Here is a 27045-nt window from a genome sequence, read left to right on the forward strand (position 1 = left end):
GGATCTCATTATTTGTGAATGAGATGATGATTGTGATGCAGTAGCCATACTTGGGCCAGTGCTACATTCCCCACTGCCTAATTCTAAAATGTGTATCTTGTTTATTTAAGCAATGTTTGAACTGCTATTATTCTGAGAACATGTCACATCCATTTTTGTTTCCTGCATAGAAGTAGGTGTGCTTATATACCTGAAGCCAGGTGTTTATAAATGAACTGCTCCTAATGTGGAGAACAGAGCAGTTGCTATTAAGCAACTGACCACTCTCAATCAGACACTACTTATGAGCCACTCTTAGCTTCATTTCTTCCCACAGACCTTGATGTAATTGGTGATCCTACTGGTAGAGCTTATGCTTCCACCAACATTACACTATGATTCATTGGAACTACTGAGCTTTCTCCCCTTGAAAAGATGGTGACTAGTGAGAGAATTATTATTTTTACTATTATAATAATCTTTAAAGTAAGTTTTTAATAAAAATATTGTAGTAGAAAATATTTAATAAAGAAGATACAGAAATATAATTAACTAAATACTAAATACTATTATTTTTCAATACATATATAATAATTACCGGTGAGAAAAGAAAATTCCTCTTCTTAACAAATGATGTGCTGGTTTTCCAGTTATTTTTTCAATTCTTGCAATAAGTTCTGTATCAATTTTAGAACTTCCAAATCTTTCTAAGAATATATGTTTAATTAACATTACTATTTTTTAAATGAAAATAACTTTTATATATCAAATAATAAGAATTTAAATCCAATAAAAATTATTTATAAATCATACAAATACTTTAATACAATAATTGGTAATAAAATTATTATTGTACTAATAAAATAATTTACAAAATTCCATTAGTTTTGAATTACTTATTAAAATTATTTGTTAATGAGAAAACTTTTAGGATACAAATAGAAAAACTATGACTTCCAAAATAACTTTGACAAATTATTTAGTATTTTGAAAATATTTTTAATATAAACTATATTAAAAACCATATTTAATACAGTTTATCTTAAAAATATCTGTAAAATAATAAATCATTTATCATTATTTTTGAGAGAAATAATGATAACTGCTATCACATATTCTTATACAAGCACTTTCTAAAAATACATTCTAATTTTGATTGGTTTTAATTTCAAAACTGTATAGCAGAACTTACATTATTTGTTTTCTATCAATTTAGAAAGTTTGAGAGATTATGCATTTATTAGTGAAAATTCTTGGAAGAATCATTAATGTTTAACGTACAAAAATAATTTGAAAAAATGCAATATATTCTATCTAATACAAAATTCAAATGCAAAAAAGCTGTTCTGTAGTTGATAAAGCTAACAGAGTTGACTTCTGCTATAGCTTTAAGACATTTGTGGGAAACAATCCAGCAGTGTTGCAAAACATATAATTTGGTGATGTGATCCATTTTAATTTGAACAGATATATGAATAAACAGAATACATGTGTTTAGACATGGCATGGTATAATGTTTATTATCAACATATAGTATTATTAGATTGATTTTTCAGTAATATAAGTAATGGTTGAAATTTCAGTGTCTTTTAAGCTGAATTTCTTTCATTCTTCAAAGGAATTAGTATCAATTTTAGAGAAATGTTTTTCCAACAGGACAGATATCAGCCTCAGATTGTAAATGAAGTGTTAGATGTTCTCAGTGAACATTTCAAGAAATGTGTTGTCTAATCATTTTCTGGAAAGATTTGGCTCTGAGTGGTCCTGACTATCATATTCCCTGATCTGAATCTATGTGATTATATATTTATGTTATTCTTCAAAAAAGGATAACATATACATAAATAATCAAATGCAATAAAAGATCTACAGCATAAAATTTTAACAGAAGTGATCTGAATCTTGAAAACCTTCACTGCAGTTATGAAGGACTTTTGATGTCAGTTGCATATAGTTCCGCAATTGATGACATACATATTGAAAACATTTTCATGATTAATCTCCTAAGCTTGCTAAATTCATAGACACCAAATAATGTAAGTTCTGATATGTAATTTTGAAATTAAAGTAAATTAAAATCAGACAATCTTTTTAGAAAGTGTTTTGGATAAAAAATGAAAGAATTAAATATATAACAACATATAGTAATATATTAAAATGATCTTTGTAATATTAATTCTATGTATACAAGTGCAACATTCTTCACTTACATATAGAATATTTGACATTTAAAATTTAATAATAATAAAAAACAAGTGAGCTAAATAACTAAATAGTGCATTTCAAAAGTTCTAAGCAATGGTGGATTTCCAATTTCAGGGCTTGAGGCCAAGAGCTCCTAGGCAGGTGAGGCACTGGTTTCCATTTATATTCTTTTTTTCATTTATGCATTTTTTTTTCAACCAGGCCTTTCAAACATATATAACCAAGATTTCTTCACTTTGACATTCAGAGCACTATGCAGATTTTACTATATTTCTAAATGTACAGTAGGCCTATATCAGGAACCTAATTTTGAAAAACAAAACAGTATTTGTAATATTCCACATATAAAAATATATATATGCAAAATTCATTTGAAATATCATCCAAAATACTCACATGTATGGTACATTCATTGGCGTAGCCAGGGTTTTGTTATGGGGAGCCTAGTAGAGGCCAGCCTGACACAAAATTGAATTATTTCAAATTATTGTTCATTAAAATGGAATTTCCATAGGAATCGACAATAACTTAACACACATATAATATGAAACTTCCTTTAATCATACATTCTCGTAACATTAATATCAACCTCTAGCAATGCCTTAAACAAACAAAAAATAATTGATTGGTTAATTTATCATTCTTTAATATAGTTCACTGTCTTTAATCTAGATCTAGACTTTCAGTGGGTACACTACACCCAATTAAATTAGCTTCAGCTTTCTATTTCTTTTTGTAAATCAGCTCAACACTTATTTGGCTGTAATTTTCTGGGGAGGGGCACCAGGTTAAGTGCGGAGGGTGGGGCCACCCATGCCCCTTCTTGGCTACACCCATGGGTACATTCAATTAAACCATCTTTTTTCTTTTGTTCTGGGCTCCCAAGCTTAAACCTAATCAGCTTAATTGTTAATCCACCACTACTTTTACGATCAAAATTTATATAATAACAACAAAATGGAATAAAGTGTCTGTGGAGAATGGATAAGATTCTTATTGTGCCAGTAGTCATTTGTTGCACAGATGTCATACCACATATATTACACAAAAATCTGAAAACATTAGGCTTCACCACAGCACATTTATCATGCTACAGAAGGCTGCCATACTAAACACATGTAACATAGGCAGGAAATTCTTAAACAGAGATACATATATGAATAGCATGTAAACAAAACGTTTTTTTCTATACTTATGCCTTTGGTCTGGTATAGCACTAGGCACCAGTATATATACTGTGTAGAAATGCTCCGACACCATAATAATTAAAATTATTATGTAATTGAACTGTACATTAGATTGACAGATCTGAATTCAATAGTTATAACTTTACAAACCTAAAATAACTAAAGAAAATATCCATTTAAATTAAATTACTCGGCAGCATTTTTTTAAAAATACTAATACTATTATTCCTGAAAACAAAACATCATCCAGTATTAATAATTCACTATTTGTTATGTTCATTATAATACACTACAGGTATCCCTCGCTTAATGCAGTTTTCCTTAACATGGGATTCGATTAACACACAAAATTAATTATGGCAATCTCTTTATATACATGACAGAAGTTTTAATTTACACGGCTTTACCAGCAGTCTTTACTTAACACAAATACCATATTTCGATTAACACAATTTTTATATTGTAGGATTGAGGGATTAATTAATCACATTAATCAAGACAGACAACCCATACAGACAAATTATGAATAATTAAACTAATGGCAAAATAATCTAAAAAATTTTAACATTCAAAACTATACACTTTCAATAATTTCAGTTTCCATACTAGTCAATTAAAATATCTTTAAACTTTAACCTGAAATTTCTGCATTGAATGAATAAATAAATACTTGTAAACTTTTATTTTTCTTAGGCTATATCAATTAGACAAATATACTTGAGGGCTTATCACACTGGCAAACCAGAATTAAATTACAAAGTCCTTAATGATTCTCTACAATAAAGTATTGCTCTTTTTGACAATATATTGTATAGAATGCTTAAAATGCATTTTGGACCTAATAAGCCCTCAAGTATATTTGTCTAATTGACAAATATACTTAATGATTCTCTAAAATATAGACAAAAACTAAAACATTAAGGGCTAAAAGCAATAGATTATTCAACTTGTAAAGTTGTTGATTTTTTTCACATATGCCAATTGTTTCCATTTACAAGGTTCCGTGTTAAATTTTTTCTGTATACAGTATATCAATATCATAATGAATTATAATCCATTATGATATTGATGTATATATGTAGGCTGTTTTTTTCCAACCTCTGACAGTCCATAAAACAAAGACAAGTGCAAATAACAAAATGAATTTATTACGAAAGTTAGGTACAAACACGATTACTTTTTGACATAATCACCATGAAGATTTAGGCATTTGTCTATCTGTGAATGAGCTTTGAAATCCCCTCTTTGTAGAATGCTGCCACCAGCGACTCGAAATGGGTCTTAACGTTGTTTTGAAAATCGTCATTAGTCTCAAACCTCTGCCCTCCTAGCCACACTTTTAGTTCAGGAAAGAGATGGAAGTCACTCGGCACTAAATCGGGGCTGTACACTGGATGTTTAAAAAGTTTGAAGCTAGGTGGAAGTCAGAAAGGTGAGTGTTCACACCTTTAATGTGTGAAGACTTCCACCTCTTTCCTGAACTAAAAGCGTGGCTAAGAGGGCAGAGGTTTGAGACTAACGACGATCTTCAAAACAATGTTAAGGACCATCTCGAGTCACTGGCGGCAACATTCTACGAAGAGGGGATTTCAAAGCTCATCCACAGATAGACAAATGCCTCAATCTTCATGGTGATTATGTCAAAAAGTAATCGTGTTTGTACCTAACTTTTGGTAATAAATTCATTTTGTTATTTACACTCATCTTTGTTTTACGGATCGTCGGATGTTGGAAAAAACCACCCTCACAGAAAAAAATTTGAACACGAAAACTCCGAGCTATATTCCTGGTGTGTGTAAAATATTCATTTAAAAAAAAGAGAGAGAAAGAGAGAAATTGTTAGATATTTCCAAGAAATTTCATTCATTTACCAAAAAAATTTGAAAAAAATAAGCTTCATTTATCGATTCAAATTTAGTAAATTGTTTTGAAAATTACAATTTATATTGATTAACTGCAAGCTAACATCTCATTTTTTTGTAAGAAGCGAATGATCGATCCATTAAAAATGAATTTATTGATTTATTCCGACTGCAGGCTACAGGAAATATTGGCAAATTAATTGATGATTGAATACATCACCACTAAAATCACAAATAAGGTGAATAATTTGATTAGTCTTACGAGTAAGTTTATCATAATCGACTCCAGCTGCAGATTTGCTTACTACATTCCAAGGATCAACGAAATCATCCTCCTGTTTTGATTTTTCATTGTCTATATTCTCTTCTAAAACCATATTTTCTAACCCATCAAGTATTATACTCATTTTCACTCCGACGTTTCCGATTCTCAAAGTAAGAAATATTATAGTGTGATATTATTTATGACATAAAAACATCATCGAAACATTTAAATGTCTCTCAAACTTCCAACCACGCTGCAACGAGATTGCATCCCAATGTGCAGCATTGCATCAGTAACATCCGGAAAACGGCAGCGCCACCTAACTTTTTTTCTTTTTATATTTAATATGAAAATGTTAATATAAAAAATAGTTACTAGTAAATTAGAATAAAATGCATTGATATTTTTATGAATTGCCATTTATACGTATAATGTGAAATGAATTAAAACTATTGAGGCGTCCCCTTCGACCTTTCGCAGGTGACCCGGCGTAAGAAAAGAAGTCGGGAAGTTCGAATCCCGAGTAGTCAGGTGCTTGGTGATAATTTTTATTAACTGCCATTGTTAATACGTTGGTTTAATTTAAATTGCTTCCAGCCGATATCTTACTTTGGCTTAAACGGAAAGCAAAGTCCTTGTAAAAATCATAATTTTTATTAATAAATATGAGTTTGTTAACATTTGAAGGTAAGAGATTAGATCCTCGTGCCGATAGAACATAGTCATGAAAACACTTTAATGACACGTTTATCACTGTAATGTGGTATACTGCTGCGACTAAAGCTTCAAGTTATGGCATTTCCTGCGTCTCGTCGAAAGCTCTATTGTTATTGTCATTTCTGGTAGTTTAGCTGGATAAGAAAACAAGAAACACTCTGAGGCCAAAGATTCGTTACTGGACCAATCTGAATACTTCCCTCCTAGATCAGTCGTCATGTCTTGATTTTGAATATGGCTTTTCCTATATTTCTATTTTTGATAGTTGGTCAGCTGGATCCAGTGAAGCACCTAGAGGGAGGCAAGCGGCCCCGGCCCCCTCCAAAGAAAAAGGAAAGAAACACTATAAAGTTTTCCAAAAATATTTTCTAATTGATATTTCTTTTTTCATTTATATTGTGTCTTATTTTCTATTTTAATGCGAATACAATTAAATTCCCACCTTATGTGACCGCTAATTCATGGGTAGTATAGATTTATATAATACTCATGAATTAGCGGTCGCATATGGTGTATTTTTGGTTGCTCTTAGATGCTTCTAAGAGTTTTTTATTTTTTATTATTTCTTCGTAAAAATTTTTACATTCAATTTTTATGTTATTGCAAATTAGTAGTTCCGTTTTAACATTTTTCGGTGTTAATCTGTTTCTTTTATCTCACCATAAGAAACATCTTTCAACGTACGCATTAGAAGTTGGAATGCTAAACATAATAGCGAGGTTGAGGCCGAAGTTTTAAACGTAAAAACGTGTACGTCGGACGTTCAGCGCCGCTTTCCTGTAAGCCTAGAAATTTGACAATGGTGTTTGGAACGTCGGTAGAATCACGCTCGACATTCCAAACGCCATTGTCAAATTTCTAGGCTTACAGGAAAGCGGCGCTGAACGTCCGACGTACACGTTTTTACGTTTAAAACTTCGGCCGCAACCTCGCTAAATTCAATTATCTTCTGAACGTTTTGAAAATTTCTTTTTTTTTTTAAATATAATTGCCCATAACTGTGAATTATTTTTTTCTGCTTTTAATTTGTCTTCCAAATTTCCTACTCTTTCTTGTATTGTGCAAAATTCATTAAAAACATCCAAAAATCGGACAAATTAATAAATAATCCGGACTATGAATTTAAAAACCGGCTTGTCCGGGTGAAAACCAGCATGGTAGCAACATTAATTATAACACATGACGAGAAAATAATTTGTTGCATATTGTAAATTTAAAGCGATAAATTTTTATATGCTGTTTATTTTGTACAGTATACGAATTAGTAATATCCCCTAAAATTTGCTCCTGGATTCGTCATTGCTATTAATACTATTACTGTTATAGTGGTATACAGGGACGGCCGGATGGCCGAGCGGTCAAGGTGGCAGCCTACCGCTCTGGGGGACCCGGGATCGAATCCGAACGGGTCGAATAATCCCCAGGAATTTTTCGGGGGGTGGTCCGTTCGGATATGTCGGGCCCCGTCCCTCACCACCCGGTCGCCCCATTGTGGGTCTGGCCGAACTCATAATGGGCCTACTAAAAGAGGCCCTCTTAGTGCCCACAGGACGGAAAGAGCTAAAAAAAAAAATAGTAGTATACAGGGCCGGATTTACATAAGGACATTTGGGGTCTGTGCCCAAGGCCCCCACAAAATAGGGGCCCCCACAAAAGTATGTTTGAACATAATTTTTTTTTCCTATTACCGCGACAGCCTACTGTGGCCTAATCATGAGGGCCACAGGCAGAGAAAACCAAACCCGGGAAAAACCTATGAAACATCGGAAAATTTCGGAAAAAAATTTTACAAAGGTATTTTTCAATTAAATTAAAATAATTAGTTTTACATAATAAAATATATATATATTTACAATAACCTTATTTTTAAATGAAATTTACAACTTCCTAGTTGAAATCTAGTTGAAAGTACAGTATTTTGTGTAAATTTTCTAAATCATCAAATTTGCTTACTCTTAAAGGGGGCCCCCAGCGAATTTGTGCCCAAGGCCCCTGGATTGGTAAATCCGGCCCTGGTAGTATAGTTACTAATACTTGTACTAATTACTAGTAACTGTACTACTGCTTAATTAAATTAAGAAGTAAAAACAGTATCGTTAACAAAATCTGGAGTAAAATTAATACTAAGAAGTACTTTATAATAATATGCATATTATAATTATTATATTATTGATTTTCTGATTACAATACTTACATATATTTTTAATCTAAAATTATGATTAAAATAATCAGAATTTGAAATTTAAAACATTAGCAATATCAATCGTTAATTAAATTGGAACTTCATTTATGAAATATAACACTTTACTTATTTAAATAAATCAATCATTTTTATACAAAATTGCGTTAAACTGAAATGTCTAAAATATGTCATAATGTTTAGCTCACGTTAATCTAGTTTCCAGTCACATTTATGTAAGACTAATTATTGATATTTATAGCTTTGGGTTGAACTTTAATTCGCCGAAGACACGAGGAATAAATGAGAAAAGCTAACCGGAGTAGCTCAGTGTGGATTTCTGATTACAACTAATTTGATGAGCTTTACTGAGAATCCCTTTATTTTGGGTTATTAAATGAGCTAAGGAATGTAAAGTTATTTATTTATTTATTTTTTTAAACGAATATTCTCTGTTTATTAAAGTTCTCCTTTCCTGTTGGATGGAAAGCAAAATGTTAAATCTGAACATAAAACAAAACTTTGATAATTAATAAGCGATAAATAAACTTTGATAATTAATATCGCTCTCTTATTTCGAATGTAACATAATCTTTTTTTTTCTTCTTCATTCTTTCATTTTCGACTCTTCGGTAGTAAGAGGACATTTTATCCACACCCATTGTGAATTCGGCCAGGCTTACAATGGCCGGCTAGTGAGAAATACCGACACAGCGATAATTCGTAATTATCAACATTAATATTAATTACGCTATTTACTAGAAATGGGCGAATATCACTTTTCTCTAATTCGAATATTAACCAAATTTCGAATACTTACTTAATAAACTTAATTACCTTATATGACTTATTACTTAACTTAATAAACTTCAATTTTAGTTAATAATTTTATTTAATACTTATTATTTAACTTGTTTTATTTATTTCTACATAATAATAAATTAACAAAGCAAAACGAAAAGTAAAAAGAAAAATAATCTACTAAATTCTAAGATATGAAACTTCAATCTTTTTGAATTTGAGTTTTACAGTACAACAGCACACTTTTACACAACGAATTAGAATATTCTAACTCGTTGTCTTTACTCGGCACAAATGCCACGCTCCCTTGACCAAAAGAAAAATGGCGGATGTGTACTCAAGTTTTTTCCAACATGGCGTCGCTACAGTCACTCTATGTAATATATTCTAGCTCGTTGTATGCAGAAATCTTAAATCAAATCAATTTTCTCATTTTTTAAATGTAAAATTTTCCTCTTTTTTAACATTGTTTAAAGTTTGATTAAGAAGTTGATATAAAACAAATTAAAAGTTTTGGAAAACATTTGTGTCATTAAATTGCAAAATGATGAAAAAATATTGCATTTTAAGACATTTAATATAAAAATTTAAGAGATAAATAATAATTTCTTTACAGTCTTGCATTCAATATCAAAGAGCATTAAATTAAATAAATGAACATCAAATTAAAATTTTGCCAGTTACTGAAATAATATTTTTAAAAGTAAATAGAAAACATGAATATTTTAAGAGAAAAGGAAATGAAAGAATACAAATAAACACGGGATTTTTTATTTATGAATATCACTTTAGATATTCTTTTGATTATTTATGACAGTCATTCGAGAAACAGTAAATCAGCATTAAAATCACATACTTTTAATTTTAAAAAATTGCTACGTCATCAGGCGTAAAAAAATCGAACACAATTTTTAAATTTAAGAATAGAACAAAATATTTAATGGACTTTTTAATTTACTTGGGTTGGATATTACGGAAGCTGTAGTCTAACGTTCCATTGTTAAAAAATTTAAAAATTAGTGACTTTTCCGACTTCTAAGTGTATGAATTTCGTACGCAAACGATAGGAAGTTGATATTACGTGATATTTATAGAGAAATAACGATATTTTCGGTATGACCCGTAGGCTTAAGTTGAAGAGGTTCTGCGATTGCGATGCATCGAACACAATTAATCGCAAACCAGCTAAAAGGCGAAGACGTGGCTCCATGACATTATCGCCGGTCATTCCGCCGACAAGATTACACGAAATCCATCCATCACCGTTCGGAGATGTTTCTCCTAAACTTACATCTGAACAAATAGCCACAAATATTAGAGAAGAGATGAAAAGGCTACAAAGACGAGAACAATTTTATTTTCGTCCGGAGGATCTAACACACCAGAGAGTTCGTCAGACTCTCCCATCATGAATATAGTAAGTCCTGGAAGTGGCTTTTTAGCACCGTCGAGACGCGATCAGCCGCTTTTTACTTTCCGACAAGTTGGCTTAATCTGCGAGCGTATGATGAAAGACCGTGAAAATCTGATTCGTGAGGAGTACGATCGTGTATTGACAACAAAATTAGCTGATCGATATGATACGTTTTTTTTTTTTTTTTTTTTTTTTTTTTTTTTTTACTCTTTCCGCCCTGTGGGCACTAAGAGGGCCTCTTTTAGTAGGCCCATTATGGGTTCGGCCAGGCCCACAATGGGGCGACCGGGTGGTGAGGGACGGGGCCCGACATATCCGAACGGACCACCCCCCGAAAAATTCCTGGGGATTTTTCGACCCGTTCGGATTCGATCCCGGGTCCCCCAGAGCGGTAGGCTGCCACCTTGACCGCTCGGCCATCCGGCCGCTCGATATGATACGTTAAGTTCGCATATGATCAAATTCAAAAAAGGTTTGAAAACGGTATACCTTGTTATTTGTCTTAAACTACATTGGATAATTCAGCAGTGGAACACTAGCGTGCTGAGAATTCAGTTGTATAACTTTTTAAATATTAATCTACCACCTTTATCGTTGCCGAGAAAGTTTAATTTAAAACAAACGTTTTCGACCTATTCCATAGGCCATCACCAGGTTAAATTAACCGACAAATGGAACAGTTTCGTTCTAGAGGATCGAATACGACGGCCGGATGGCCGAGCGGTAAAGGTGGCAGCCTACCGCTCTGGGGGACCCGGGATCGAATCCGAACGGGTCGAATAATCCCCAGGAATTTTTCGGGGGGTGGTCCGTTCGGATATGTCGGGCCCCGTCCCTCACCACCCGGTCGCCCCATTGTGGGCCTGGCCGAACCCATAATGGGCCTACTAAAAAGAAAAGAGGCCCTCTTAGTGCTCACAGAGCGGAAAGAGTTAAAAAAAAAAAAAAAAAAAAAAAAAAAAAAAAAGAGGATCGAATACAAATATTTAAATTTCAAAAAATTGACAACGGATCAAAAGATGATAAATAATAAACGAATATTGTATAAAATTAAAAACAAGGAATAAAATAAAACTAAAATAAACTCAGAAAAACTCCTAAATACAAGTATCAACTAATACTAATGCAGAACAATAAAATAAACATGTAAATTAAGAGTTCCTTGCAGAGTTTTTAACCATATGCTTCCAGGCCGATGGAAGGCCCTCAGTGTCCCTCGCATTTATACACGCCCCTTTCAGTTTGCTTTTGTAAATCTCTATTTTCTCAGCGGTCCATGCTAACGTTGGGGAGCTCACGGGTTTGATAATGTCCGCTTCATCCCATTTAACTACCGAGTTTTCGGTCTGAGCCATTTGGGATAGTACCGTGGCGTTGGAACTCATTCTGATGCTATACTTGTGCTCCTTGAGTCTTACACTCAAACTCCTTGTCGTAACGCCGATATAATCTTTCTTAATTTCCAGCTGTGCGTTCTCGTACGGTATCCTATACACACCTACTTTTTCTTCCTTCTTAATGTTATCCTTGTCATTCCTTAAAATCTTATAAAGGTTCGGGGCTCTTTTTAGAATTATTGATGATTCATTGCGGTTCGCAATTTCTTTCATAATGCCTTTGGCATATCTGTTATAAGTGAATTTTGTGATTTTACCGGGACCTTGTTTAGAGCCTCTTGCTACGTTCTTCTCGAACCTTCTAGCCATTCCTGTTATTGCGCTTTTCTTGTACCCTAAGGTTTCGGCTACCTGTAGAATTCTGTTAATTTTCTTTGCTCTGTCCATAACGTTGTCACAATATAGAAAGGCCCTTCGGATTAGAGCCCGAAATGCCGCCATCTTATATAATTATGGATCGTTAGATTCCGAGGGGATATAAAGTGGACTGTGCGTTGGTTTAACGTAAACACTGGTAGATAAATGCCCGTTTTTGAACTGGATGTTGATGTCTAAAAAGTGTATTGTTACGGAACTTTTCTGTTCTAATTTTAGTTTTAGGCCGTCGTTATTACGATTGATGCTTTCAATGAATTCATTAATTTTACGGTTATTATTCCATAATATAAAGATGTCGTCCACATATCTTTTAAAATAGATTATATCTTTACGGAAGTCATACAAAACTCTTTTCTTCAGTTTTCTAATGTTGCATGTTACATGTTTATTTTATTGTTCTGCATTAGTATTAGTTGATACTTGTATTTAGGAGTTTTTCTGAGTTTATTTTAGTTTTATTTTATTCCTTGTTTTTAATTTTATACAATATTCGTTTATTATTTATCATCCTTTAATCCGTTGTCAATTTTTTGAAATTTAAATATTTGTATTCGATCCTCTAGAACGGAACTGTTCCATTTGTCGGTTTATTTAACCTGATGATGGCCTATGGAATAGGTCGAAAACGTTTGTTTTAAATTAAACTTTCTCGGCAACGATAAAGGTGTTAGATTAATATTTAATATTTTGCTGAGCACGTTCTATATAACTTTTTAAATTCAGAAAACATGAACAATGTGGAAATAACAATAAAAAATTAATAATAATAAACTTTTGTTGGCGTTACTACATTACAAGTGCCACATATTGTTCCTTCCATTGCTTTCCAACCCCCATCCTTTCGACGGCCGGATGGCCGAGCGGTCAAGGTGGCAGCCTACCGCTCTGGGGGACCCGGGATAAAATCCGAACGGGTCGAATAATCCCCAGGAATTTTTCGGGGGTGGTCCGTTCAGATATGTCGGGCACCGTCCCTCACCACCGGTCGCCCCATTGTGGGCCTGGCCGAACCCATAATGGGCCTACTATAAGAGGCCCTCTTAGTGCCCACAGGGTGGAAAGAGCTAAAAAAAAAGTACATGTACTGTACCTTCTGTTTAGTACTGTTATCTTAACTACAATAGATCAATAATTGTTCTCATTTTCACCAACTGCAGATTTTTATTTACGAAAAGAAGCATTTGAACACGTTCTAGTCTGCTTCTTGTAGCAAATTAAACCAGAGGTGCTGAAGACAACGATGCCAGATTGGAAGTTTCTCCCCAAAATGGGGACTTTTCAAGTCAACTGGAAAAAATGGGAAAAGAATTTTATATTCTCGAAGGAGAAATTGGTGAAGATATAATATTTTATTTAACGATACTTTGACTTATTATTACTAAAAAGTAATCGTTTTTAAGCTTTTTTCATTGCATCTCATTAGCGTGAGAACTCAGACTAGATAGAAAGAAGAATGGCAAATTTTTATTTAAACTTGTTAAATTACAAATTTTCCCCAACAAAAATTTTTTTTCTTTTTCAACATTAAATAAAAGTTGGAGGATATGACTACACCTTCCTCAGATTCGTTTCCTTATGTAGGGATCGCAAAAACGCGTAAAAGTGGTGAATAATTATAAAGTTCCGAAGTCGGAAAATTTCGAGAGTCAAATCGTGTCAGGAACAAGTGTTGGTGATGTAAACCAGACACGAAAGAAACTTTCCCAAAACCTATCTTAGAACAAACGCGACACGATAATGAACGATCGAGAGGATATCAACCGAGAGAGAGGGAGCTTTGTCCAGGTGCTCGTGTACGAGTGTCAGAAACGGGAAACAAAGGGGGGTAAATGGCCACCGAAGCATCTGGCGGACCGCTTGAGGTCAAAAACGTCAAAGAGAGGGCCATAACGGCGGAATATACTAGCACGAACTTCAAAGACTCCGTCAACACCTCTCGGAACTCTCCCGACCCAGATCGGTCTCCGGTTTCGCATAGAAACAAAAGAAATGACCAATCGAAGTAAGGGAGAGGAGGAACAGAACCAATCAAAAGGGTGAGATTCAAGGGAGAAAATCTTATAAAACTCCCGAGTCGCGAGGTCAGAGAGTTCGATACTCATTCGGCCATTCGGAAAAGAAGTGCGGCGGTTCTCCTTCAGACAGGCGGTTCCTCCCCAGTCGACTCTGCACAGGTCAAAACGGTCCGGAGATCCCGAGAAACAAAGTTTGCCGTCTACAGAGGCCGACGAAACTCCCCCTCATTTACAACAACGAGACTACATTTCATCATACATCAGCGCCACAAGACTGTCTCTCCGAAATCGACCTAGGAAGCCCGGAACGTTCCCAACGTCACCCTACCTACATTGTCCCAACGATCTAGATCGTGTTGTACCTCAATAATATGTAAGTTAACTTAGTAGTTAGAATAAACGGTTTTGTGTAAGACACTTGTCATCTTTGTCTCCTACCGCCACCACCCACATACGATTTCGACCCTAGGTTTTCCTGACGCGTGAGTAACTGTTTTCCCCTGGAAGTCGGCGACCTTACACTTACAAAGGTGACACATCTGAGTTCACGAATTCGCGCATTGGACATAGACTTTAATATTACCAAAAAAGGGCAGTAAGGGGAAGATCCCCAAAATAAAAGAAGAGGATCGATGACGACAAGGAGAGAATTCGTTGGTCAGCGAAGGTTCGCTATCTTGTTGGTCACCAGCCTCGACTCTCTTGGACAGTTCTCCTGCCGTTCAACTATTTAAGACAGCGAACAACTTACTCTCAAATTTACATCCATTTACCTGCAAAAGCTATCCCGCGTCCAGACATCTTACCAACGTCCTGTACATCTATAAAATCTTCAGAACATCTCCATTTCTTGAAGTCACAAGGAAAAGGGAATTGGAAATTCTAAGATATTTATCACCTCGCATCCTATTGTAAACTCTCTCTCTCTTGGTTAGGGATCCGACACTCATTGAGGACGATATGGATATCTTTACTCGAATATGCTATTTGATTACTGCAGTATATAGTTAAACTCTGGTATGTATATATGTGTAAACATCTCTACATAAATAAAGGGTATTTGTTTAGATAATCTGTAGTTGTGTGCACTTCTTTCGGGCGTGCTGTCTCTCGACCTCCTCCATCCCAAATCCGACCGTCCACAATCGCGATCGCTCGCGCGTGAAACCAACATATACTTCTATTACAACATAAGTTTGTATAATATTGTGCAGAATGCAATAAACTAATAATTGTTTTTACAATCAAGTCTATTCGACACGCGTCTAAAAATTTTAGCCATCTGAACCGTCCAACAAGATGCGCAAATGCTCGCTCAATTATATTTCTACATTTTGATAATTTTTTATTGCATAATATTTGTATGCTGATGAGATTTCAATTATCACAATATGGCGTTAGCAGATGTTCAGATAACGGGTAGGCACAATCACCCGAAATATGATCACAGCTGAAAAATACATCAAATAAGCGATACATAAAAATTATTTTGTATTTATTATAATTTAGAAAAGAAGTTGGTTGTCATATTACGATTACATTTTTTAAAATCACACTTATTTCTTTTCAATGTTTATTTTTAAACATCCGTATTCACCGGTTAATGATCTTTTCTTTCTATAAAGCGAAGGTTCAACCACGCACCACAGGAAACCGGGCCCACCTACAGGGAGAGTATTTACGCTTTTACTCTCCATCTTGGCCGGAACATCACGTGTATTTTATTTTATTTTATTTTTAATATTAAAAATTTTAACAAAATTAAACTAAATGAAAATATTTATGCTTTTATTTTATTTTATTTTATTTTTTATAATGCTGGAAAGAAACCAGAGGGCAGCATCTACGATTACATTTCAGATGTCCGTCATTCGTAATATCCGTTCGAAACTCATTTTGAGGAATAATGGCGAGGAGAGGAGTAACGCTCGAGTTGTAGTCTTTCTTTCAAACGTGAAATCGATAGTTAAGGAAATTTAGTATAATGTTAATTAATAATGCGTCGGAAAATAAAATATGTTGTTATTATTGCCATTTCTTGGTTAATATTAGTGGCTTATTTCTTCACGTTATCGTGGAAAGACAATAAGGTTAGTCAGGTCTGATTAACTTATTAGAGTCTTGCGAGCTCGTGATTCGTTGTTTAATCAAGTTTTTCGGTTGTTTTATATATAATTTTTATATAATTTCTGGTCAAACATTGTCGTAAGAGATTATACTGTGTTTTAAAACAAGAAGAAAACAAAATAGATGAACAAAATAATTTTTAAATACTGTGATGATATGTGCCAAATAGTTTCATTAAATTGTCAACAAAATTTTGATTTTATGGTTAAGACATAGTAAATAGATTATGGGCATAAAATAAAACGTATATGTTTGATTAAACTGCTAGCTACAAGTAATACAGTAGACTCTTGCTAATCTTGCCTTCAATTATCTGGTATATCTTCTGTTACTTATGACAATGTTAGTCTTGTTGCGTGACCTGTTTTCTTCTTTATTTGGTTTTATTTCTTTGCCTACTGTATTATTTGACTGTTGCCTCCCAAAAAAGCTTGATGGCAAAGGGCAACCGGTCGTGCCTTTAGGCCCGTACGCTCTGTAATCTGGCACTCTTGCTAATCCGGACACCTCTGTGCAAGGATTGGCAAGAATCTACTGTATAATGTTGAATTTTGATCAGTGGTAAAACTGTTCAAAATGATGTGGAGAAAAATTTATTTTGAAGTACAATTAATTTTAAGCAAAAACGTTGAAAGATGAAAATATTTGGAATAATAATAAATGAATTTTTAATTTAAATTGCATAAGTTTTGCCATTTAATTATGCATTTAAAGGTTCTTGAATATTAAATAATTTAGCAGTGGCATAGCATAAAAATTTGTCACCTATGATGAGAAATAAAAAGTTCCTTTCATAAATATAAAGAAGCTTTTGCTTTGTGTATATGTGTAGTCTCGATGCATTTTTTGTGAACTAATAACTATATTATTGATTTAAGAAATAAAAAGTGTTGATACTTTGATCACTTGGTCTTATCACCAGGGCCTTATCTTTAAGCCTTTAAAGAATTTTGTAGGTTAAACCTGAGCTCCAGATAAATTATATTTAATGTAAATTTAGTCTATTGTGTCTTTGTCAAGAATAAACACTACAGGTAGGGTGGCAGATCCATTGGAACAGGTTCAAAGGGTCAAAAGTAATTCAGCTATTCATCCCTTTTACACCATGAGGAGATAAGAATTTTATTAGTGTAGAAACTTCCAGAAAATAGAATTAAAAAGAGTGACTTTTCTAGAAAACTAAAGATGATATAAAAGGGAGGCTACAAAACTTTACTGTCTTTGGTCTCTGAGCATGCTATGCTTATGATGTGTTAAAAGAACTATGTTGATCTTTTGAAAAAGCATGATATTTGACAAGGACCAATATTTGAAGGCAGGTCAGCAAGAACTTGCTAGTCACTTTCACTTTTGTGGAAAACACTTGTCAGTAGAAGATCATTGGTGACACTTCACAAGCATGGATAAGGTGGGTTATAAAGGGGTGCATCTTCAATAGCAACAAAATTTGATAGATGCCAAACATGAAGAGTTTGAGAATGTCCTAATGCCATGGATCAGTCAAGTGGATACTAAACATAGTACAGTAACAGATGTAATCATTAAACAGCAAGCAAGAGAGTTTGGTAAAAGGGATAATAACAGTATTTAATTTTAGCAATGGTTGGTTGTCTCAATTTTAACAGGTATGATCTTTCACAGCACAAGACAAGGTGAAAATACTGAAGTGGACAAAGTTTTGGTGACCTGAATCATTGCAAAATTAAGCAATATTATTGACACATAAGTTAAGGAATGTGTACAATATGGATGAAAATAGCTTGTTTAATCAAATACAGCCAAATAAGACCATTTTATCTGAATCCTATAAGGTTGCAAATGTTGATGGAAGCAACAAGAGAGCAATAACAGTTATTGGAGGAACTTTAAAAAGATAAAGATGTTTCAAAAACTTTGTCTTTATGTTGATTACTGACACCACAAAAAGGCATGGATTACAACAATTGAGTTCAACCGTTGGCAAAAGAATTCAATGAAAGCGTGAGACAAACTGTCATGTCCTACTGCTATTGTTTGATGCTTCATGCTGTAAAATACAGATGCTAAGCTGTGTCAAGATAGAATTTCTTCCTCAGAATTGCACTGACACTTCAACTCTCTTGGATGCTGGAATTAAATGTTTTGAAGCACATTATCAATGCTACCAGTGGTGCCTGCAGACTATAGAAAGGGGCACAAGCTATAAGAAAGGGCATCATACATTATGCAAGAAGCTTTAAACTATGATTCAACATTGGATCAGCACTCCTACAGGGTGGCACTGGTAATCAGGGCTTGAAAACAAGGAATGTTCCTTGTTATCAAGGTAAAGTTTTGATCAACATATGGTGAAGTTGCATGGAATGATGGACAAATATTGTTCATTAGTTTCTTTTATATTTGCAGAATGACTAGATGTTACAAATTTTCTGTTTGTTAATAGTGGAATTTGAGGATTAGAAAAATGGCAATGCAGATGAAAAGGGGGCACATGCCCCAAGCAGCCCAATGTATGGGCACCCCTGAATGCCTAAGTCATGCACTCATTGATTTGATCAATAATTACAAACCAATGGACATCTTGAGAGATCTCTCTATGATCAGATGAGTGTGGGATGAATTGACTTCAGAAACAATCTACAATGCTTCTGAAACTATCGGAGCTACTTTAGTTTACTGTAATTCTACATTCGAATCTTTTTGATGAGGTAACATAGACCTTTTAAAACAGTTATCTAATCTCCAAAGTCTTGTTTCAATAAATCATCTGATGGACAATGGACAAATTCCTGACATTGGATGTGAAAATTTGCACCTTTGAAGAAATGAATTTAGATAAAATAGTGGAAGTTACCAGGAAATGGGATGTGACTCTAGGTTGTTTTTTTTATGATGATTCAAATTCAGAAAAATAATTATGCAGTTAGTGCCAGTAAGCAACAGCCAGTGCCTTTAACATAGCAAGTGAAAGACAATCTAAACCAAATTCTGTATGAGATTTCTAAATTACTCTAGTTAAATGAGTGGACTAGGTTGTCTCTAATATTATAAGATGATTTTTATTAATATGGTGGTTTGTTTGGATTGGTTTTATTTGTATGTTATTAATTTCAACCAATTACAATGTTAAATATAAGTTAGAAATACTTTGATTTTGTATTATGTTCAATGTTCCAATACATTCAAAAAGATTGTTTCAAATGTAAAAGCCTGATGATGACCTTTGAAAAGGAATAAAAATGTTAGCTGGAGTGTAATTAAAGTATTGTTTGAGTTACTGATTTATAAGAAAGTTATTGTACGAGGGTAATCCCAAAAGTAAGGTCTCCTATTTTTTTTTAGAAATACAAAGAAATGTTTATTTTCAATAATGTTTACATCATTTTAAAACTTGAACATTTATCTACATAATTCCCATTTCAGTTCAGGCATTTTTGTATGTCCATGTCATACCAGTTTGCTGTCATGTTGCAGGTTCCATCTTGCACACACCTTCTGATATTGCAACTTTTCTGTTAAAATCCTATGAATGGTGCTTCGGGAAACTCCAAGAACCAAAATGCAGTGATCATCCAGCGTGATCTGTCAATCTTCGCGCATGGTTTGTTCAACTTTTGTGACTGTCTCATCAGAAAGTGACGGTCTCCCACTTCTTTCATTGTTGTATATTTCAGTATGGTCATCTGTGAACTCCTTATACCACTTGAGGACGTTTTTGACACCCATGCACAACTCGTTATATACCTTCATCAATTGGCGATGAATTTCAATTGGTTTAGCACGACATGGCAGCAAGCTGGTATGACATGGGCATACAAAAACTGCCACAGTTCCTACAAAAATGCATCAACTGAAATGGCAATTATGTAGAAAAATAGATAAATGTTCAAGCTTTAAAATGATATAAACATTATTGAATATAAACATTCCTTTGTATTTCTAAACAAATAGGAGACCTTTTGGGATTACCCTTGTATCTTGAAAAAATGCCCCAGAAAGCTGCATCAACACATCCTCTTCCACCATGACAATGCACCCACTCAGCAAACAAGAGCTATGCTACGTGAATTTCGATGGGAAATCATCCGACATCTCCCTTACAGCCTTGGTTTAGCCTCATCCAACTTCTTTTTGATTCCAAAGTTGAAAAAATCATTGAAAGGTACCAATTTTCCATCAGTTGAAGATTAACAAGAGCTGCTCTGACATGGTTCAGATCACAAGACCCTCGGTTTTACTCAGACGGACTTAAAGACAGGTATTAACATTTCAGAAGTGTATCAACCTTAATGGAGCATATTTTGAAAAATAAACATCATAACTGAAATCGTTTTTCCACAAACTTTTTGAAGCCCCCTCATACATGCATCCATTTTTTTAAATTCCTACTATTAGTTCAGACTCTCCCTTTCAAAAACATCAACTTTTTTTACTACTACTAGCACACACTAATATTTGTGTGTGGTATTGTGCTTTCTTAAAAACAATCAATACAGGATTAATGTTCTTTAGGACTCAAAATTCTAACCACAGTTGTGGAAAAACAATAAATCAAGCAATAATTGATTCAAGTTTAATTTTCATAGTTTAAATGGGATTTGTTCAGAAACCCTAGAAATTGAAAGATTTTTTTTTAAGCAATAAATCCATAAATGATAGCGGTTTTGCTGTATTTTTATTATATGCTATAATTGGTTCTCTATGTAATATGCAATTTTAACATATTTCTTTCTATATGTATTTTTTAATTAGCTTGAAAATAAAGCATTGAAATTAAAGCAATCTGTAATAGAAGAACAGTTAAAACTGACTTCTGAAGCAGGAACAGCAGAAGTAGGAGTGTTATGGCAATATTTTGACGAAGAATCATATATAGCAAAAACACGATTAAAACCAGGTGCTGATCCTTATGCACGTAACAAATTTAATCAGGCAGCTAGTGATAAAATTCCCAGCAATAGAAAAATTCCTGACACAAGACAACCTGAGTAAGAAAGAATTTTTAATTTATTTTTAAGATGTTTATTATGTATTGTGAGTGATATAAATTTTTTTTATTTAAATAGATGTGCATCAAAAATTTATAGAGATAAGCTTCCTCCAACAAGTGTTATAATAACGTTTCATAATGAGGCACGTTCTACTCTCTTACGGACTGTGGGCAGGTAGATATTGTAATAAATATAATAATTTTGGAAAGATAATTGAAGAAAGTTCATTATCATTTTGGAGATTTCAAAAACAAAAAAGAATCACTCACCAAATAAACCACCACCAGTTCATAATCAAACAGAAAAAATTCTTGCTACGAACGTTTTCATCTATATGTAATATAGATATCTGTAATATCTATATGTCCTCAGGAATTGACGATATCGAACTAATGGCTAGTAGAATAGAATTTTTTCTGTTTGATCATGAACTGGGGGTGGTTTATTTGGTGAGTGGTCTATAAATAAGTACCCAGTTTTTTAAAATTTATTTAACAAAAAAGAACTTTTACACATTAGTATGAATGCATAATCTTTTATAATAAAATAATCAATTCTATTTATTTTATTTGAAAAAATTGACTATTATAAAAGACTAGCTTACCCGTCGCGCGTTTATCCGATTGCCATGAAACTTTGGGAAGTTGTTTAATACACTCCCACAAAGGTTTCTGGCATATGTGAAGACCACCATTTCCCCCCCTTCAAAAATATATTTATATATGGATTAAGGCTTTTATGTCCAACAGATGGCGCTAACTTCCGACGACCTAAGTTTGCTTCTCTGTGAGGCATTGTTTTTCTGTGAGAACGGACTAAACCAGATCATTTTCTATCTATCTATATAAATAAAATATAACGTTCGTTTGTTCCTACCGATTCCTTTGAAATTTTGACACTACGTTGCATTCGAATACGCACGTGTTTTTATATAATACACATGTCGAAATTCCCCCACTGGGGGGAGAGGGACAGGATTAACGCTTACTGTGAAGAACTCGGCTTCTATTTATACTATTTTGCATGCGTTTTTTGCGTTTTTAATTGCGTTTTAATAGGTTACGTCAACAGAATATATACTAAAAAGAGATTTTTCGATATTTCCTTGCGGGGGAGAGGGACAGGATTAAGGCTTACTGTGAAGAACTCAACTTTTATTATACTATTTTAGACGTGTGTTTGATTGCGTTTTAATAGGGTACGTCAACAGAATATACACTAAAAAGGTATTTTTCGATATTCCCTTGCGAAGGAGAGGGACAGAATTAAGGCTTACTGTGAAGAACTCGGCTTTTATTATACTATTTTACATGCGGTTTTTTGCGTTTTTAATTGCGTTTTAATAAGTGACGTCAACAGAATATACACTAAAAAAGGGATTTTTCGATATTCCCCAGCGGGGAAAGGGACAGAATTAAGGCTTACCGTGAAGAACTCGGCTTCTATTTATACTATTTTACATGCGGTTTTTTGCGTTTTTAATTGCGTTTTAATAGGTGACGTCAACAGAATATACACTAAAAAAGAGATTTTTCGATATTTCCTTGCGGGGGAGAGGGACAGGATTAAGGCTTACTGTGAAGAACTCGGCTTTTATTATACTATTTTAGACGTGTGTTTGATTGCGTTTTAATAGGGTACGTCAACAGAATATACACTAAAAAGGGATTTTTCGATATTCCCTTGCGAGGGAGAGGGACAGGATTAAGGCTTACTGTGAAGAACTCGGCTTTTATTATACTATTTTAGACGCGCGTTTGATTGCGTTTTAATAGGGTACGTCAAGAGAATGTACACTAAGAAGGGATTTTTTGAAATTTCCCTCACGGGGGAAGTGTTATCTATATATATAAAAACGAATATGTCTGTCTGTCTGTCTGTCCTTCATGCATTACTACACCATTTATCCGATTGCCATGAAACTTTGGGAAGTTGTTTAATACACTCCCACAAAGGTTTCTGGCATATGTGAAGACCAACATTTCCCCCCTTCCAAAAATATCTTTATATATGTATTTGTGAACTGTTATTTGTAATAATTTTTGTTTAATCACTTTATTTTTGCTAATTATGTATTCACTTGACCTTTGTTAAAACCTTAACTGTATCTTAAACAACAATCGAAGTTGTATGAGGGAATTTGCCTATTTTACCGATCTTGGTACTCCCGCTTCCAAATTTTAATATCAACTTAAAATGGTTTAAAGAGACAAATTAGAGTAGAAACGGTTTATTATCCAACTATCAGAAAACTGACAACATGCAAGGGAAAACAGAAAGGAGCAATTAAGTAATTAAATTAATTTGTAAAGGATTAAAAATATAAAAGTGGAAACATCGTACCCCCCTTCCACGGCACCGAGTGTCACTTCTACAATGTTTACACATTAAACGAAGAACTTAGTCAAAGCAATCAATGAATAATGATGAGAGCTGTCACAAAACAAAGATGAGTCACATCAACAAGATTATGACTCTATAAAAGTTAGATGTCATTATCAAACAACAAAATAAAACAATCATCTCAGCTACGATGACGAAACCGCCAATAAATCATCACCCGATGACGACACTACCATATAAATCATCGTCTGATGACAAACTTTCTCATGCTAGAAGTGTTTAAAAAGGGAGCTCCAACCCGATCAAAGAGTCAGATAGAAAGTCAGAGACAAGACTCAAGAGGTCTCAGGGTCAGAAAGAAAAAGTCAGACAAGAGAGTAGACCAGAAGCAGTAGTGAAAAGTAGTGAGAAGCAGTGAGAGAGAGACATTTAATAGTAAGTTGAATCGATTTAAAAAATTGAATAATTCTTTGAATAAATTCGAAATTGAATAATTTTTTCGAATACTGATTTTTCCCATTTTTCTCAGCGAATTTGCAAGCATCGCCGACAGTTATGCCCCCCAAACGTCAATCAATTGGTCGATCTACATCTCAAGCACGAAAGAAAAAGGCATTACGAGCTTCAGAAACAGACGAGGAACAGAAAGCAAGATTACAAGCCGTTCGAGTACACACTGCTCAAGCCCGTTCTTCTCAAACGAACGAGCAACGAGAATGGAGATTGAAAACCAATCGAGTACACACTGCTCAAGCCCGTTCTTCTCAAACGAACGAGCAACGAGAATCGAGATTGGAAACCAATCGAATACACACTGCTCAAGCCCGTTCTTCTCAAACGAACGATCAACGAGAATGGAGATTGAAAACCAATCGAGTACACACTGCTCAAGCCCGTTCTTCTCAAACGAACGAGCAACGAGAATCGAGATTGGAAACCAATCGAATACACACTGCTCAAGCCCGTTCTTCTCAAACGAACGAGCAACGAGAATGGAGATTGAAAACCAATCGAGTACACACTGCTCAAGCCCGTTCTTCTCAAACGAACAAGCAACGAGAATCGAGATTGGAAACCGATCGAGTACGCACTGCTCAAGCCCGCTCGAAGGAAACAATTGACCAACGGGGAGCAAGACTAGGAATGAATCGAGAACGCAATGTTCAATCCAGATGGACACTCCACGCTGATTTGAATCTTGCTGCGTTTAATTACGATGCTGATTATGATTACAGTCTTCATCGAAGTGTCGTTATTGAAAAAATGGACAAATTATGCAAATTTTGCCATGCTTTGAAATTCAAAAATGAAACTCCAGGAATGTGCTGCGCAGGTGGAAAAGTGAAATTGCCAGAATTGCATTTACCACCCGAACCATTATCAACGTTGGTATCAGGTGACACAAGCCAGTCGAAACATTTCTTGGCAAACATACGCAAGTACAATTCATGTTTCCAAATGACATCGTTTGGTGCAACAGAAATCATACGTGACAATTACATGCCAACGTTCAAAGTGCAAGGGCAAATTTATCATCGTACTGGATCACTTCTACCACTGCCGGATGCAGATCACAAATTTCTCCAAATTTATTTCATGGGAGCCACTGATGAACAAGTTGATCAACGTTGTCGATTCAATACCGGCACTAATCGAGAAATTGTTGCTGCATTACAAAATTTATTCGATGAACATAACGAATTAGTTCGACTGTTCAGGACGGCCCTCGAGCGAATGCCAGCTGATGATTATGTAGTTGTCATTAGAGCTGACAAAACACCAGCCGGCCAACACGAAAGACAATACAATGCACCAACAATTAATGAAGTGGCGATCGTCATAGTTGGCGAAGAATTTAACTCACGTGATATAGTTCTTCATCGCAGAGATGGTAATGTTCAGCGAGTCTCCGAAACTCATCGCTCATACGATGCATTGCAATATCCAATTTTATTCTGGCAAGGAGAAGATGGATATCATTTCAATATCAAAATGAGAAATCCACAAACAGATAGGGAGACCAATAAGAAAGTCAGTGCCATGAATTACTATTCTTATCGATTGATGATTCGTGAGAACACAGACAATCACATTTTGAAATGTCGGAAATTATTCCATCAATATGTTGTCGATATGTATGCAAAAATCGAGACTGAACGACTTCTTTTCATTCGACTGAATCAAACCAAGCTGCGCTCTGAAGAATATGTTCATTTACGCGATGCAATTGCTACTGATGGCAATCTCAACGAACTGGGAAAAATGGTCATACTGCCAGCTACATTCACAGGAAGCCCACGGCACATGCATGAATACGCACAAGATGCAATGACTTATGTTCGCGCATACGGCCGTCCAGATTTATTCGTAACATTCACATGCAACCCTACGTGGGAAGAAATTAAAGATCTTCTGTTGCCTGGACAATCGTCTTCGGATCGCCATGACATCATTGCACGTGTGTTCAAACAAAAGTTGAAATCTATGACGGATTTCATTGTCAAACATCATGTTTTTGGAGAGACACGCTGTTGGATGTATTCCATTGAATGGCAGAAAAGAGGATTACCTCATGCACACATTTTGATTTGGCTGATCGACAAAATTACACCAGACAAAATTGATGAAGTCATCTCAGCAGAAATACCAGATGTCAACATTGATCCAGGCTTATTCGAAGTCGTTACCAACAACATGATTCATGGTCCATGCGGCGCGATCAACAACAATTCTCCGTGCATGAAGGATGGAAAATGCACGAAACGCTATCCACGAGACTTACACGCCGAAACTATCACTGGAAATGATGGATATCCACAATATCGTCGACGATCAACTGAAGATGGTGGCAAATTCATCACTCTAAAAGTACGCAACAATGACATTGAAGTCGATAATCGTTGGGTTGTGCCGTATTCACCATTACTCTCAAAGACTTTCAAAGCACACATCAATGTCGAGTATTGTAATTCAGTGAAATCGATCAAATATATTTGCAAATATGTCAACAAAGGAAGTGATATGGCAGTTTTTGGAGTGGGAAATGCATCTGCACCAATCAATGAAATCGATCAATATGAATTGGGACGCTACATTAGTAGCAATGAAGCAGTTTGGCGTATTTTCTCCTTTCCAATTCATGAACGTCATCCAACAGTTGTTCATTTGGCAGTACATCTTGAAAATGGACAGCGTGTGTATTTTAC

General features: G+C 34.5%; 4 protein-coding genes across 5 annotated transcripts in view; 2 read left to right on the top strand and 2 right to left on the bottom strand.

Moving 5' to 3' along the window:
• TrpRS (Tryptophanyl-tRNA synthetase) overlaps positions 1-5807 on the bottom strand; it is a 143013-nt gene extending 137206 nt beyond the window's left edge. For both annotated transcript variants that reach the window (XM_067263837.1, XM_067263836.1), the window contains exons 1-2: positions 5496-5807; positions 578-686 (exon numbers count right to left, since the gene is read on the bottom strand). In XM_067263837.1, coding sequence (XP_067119938.1) covers positions 578-686; positions 5496-5640 — 254 coding nt within the window. In that variant the 5' untranslated portion in view covers positions 5641-5807. The remainder of the gene's footprint in view (positions 1-577; positions 687-5495) is intronic.
• Positions 1-27045, bottom strand: part of sip1 (septin interacting protein 1) — a 354828-nt gene that overhangs the window by 290186 nt on the left and 37597 nt on the right. The gene's annotated exons all lie outside the window — the stretch shown is intronic.
• On the top strand, positions 10183-11176 carry LOC136969720 (akirin-2-like). The gene is made up of 3 exons (XM_067263995.1): positions 10183-10557; positions 10593-10782; positions 11049-11176. Exons 1-3 carry the CDS (start codon positions 10311-10313, stop codon positions 11113-11115), a joined length of 504 nt encoding a protein of 167 aa, XP_067120096.1. The 5' UTR covers positions 10183-10310; the 3' UTR covers positions 11116-11176.
• The window catches only part of Pgant2 (polypeptide N-acetylgalactosaminyltransferase 2), a 40575-nt gene continuing 29781 nt past the window's right edge, over positions 16252-27045 (top strand). Inside the window, exons 1-3 of the mRNA XM_067263868.1 lie at positions 16252-16489; positions 21258-21493; positions 21572-21670. Coding sequence (XP_067119969.1) covers positions 16397-16489; positions 21258-21493; positions 21572-21670 — 428 coding nt within the window. The 5' untranslated portion in view covers positions 16252-16396. The remainder of the gene's footprint in view (positions 16490-21257; positions 21494-21571; positions 21671-27045) is intronic.

Source organism: Centruroides vittatus, unplaced genomic scaffold (genome assembly GCF_030686945.1).
Source record: "Centruroides vittatus isolate TY-2023 unplaced genomic scaffold, ASM3068694v2 contig_18, whole genome shotgun sequence".
NCBI classification, from domain to species: domain Eukaryota; kingdom Metazoa; phylum Arthropoda; class Arachnida; order Scorpiones; family Buthidae; genus Centruroides; species Centruroides vittatus.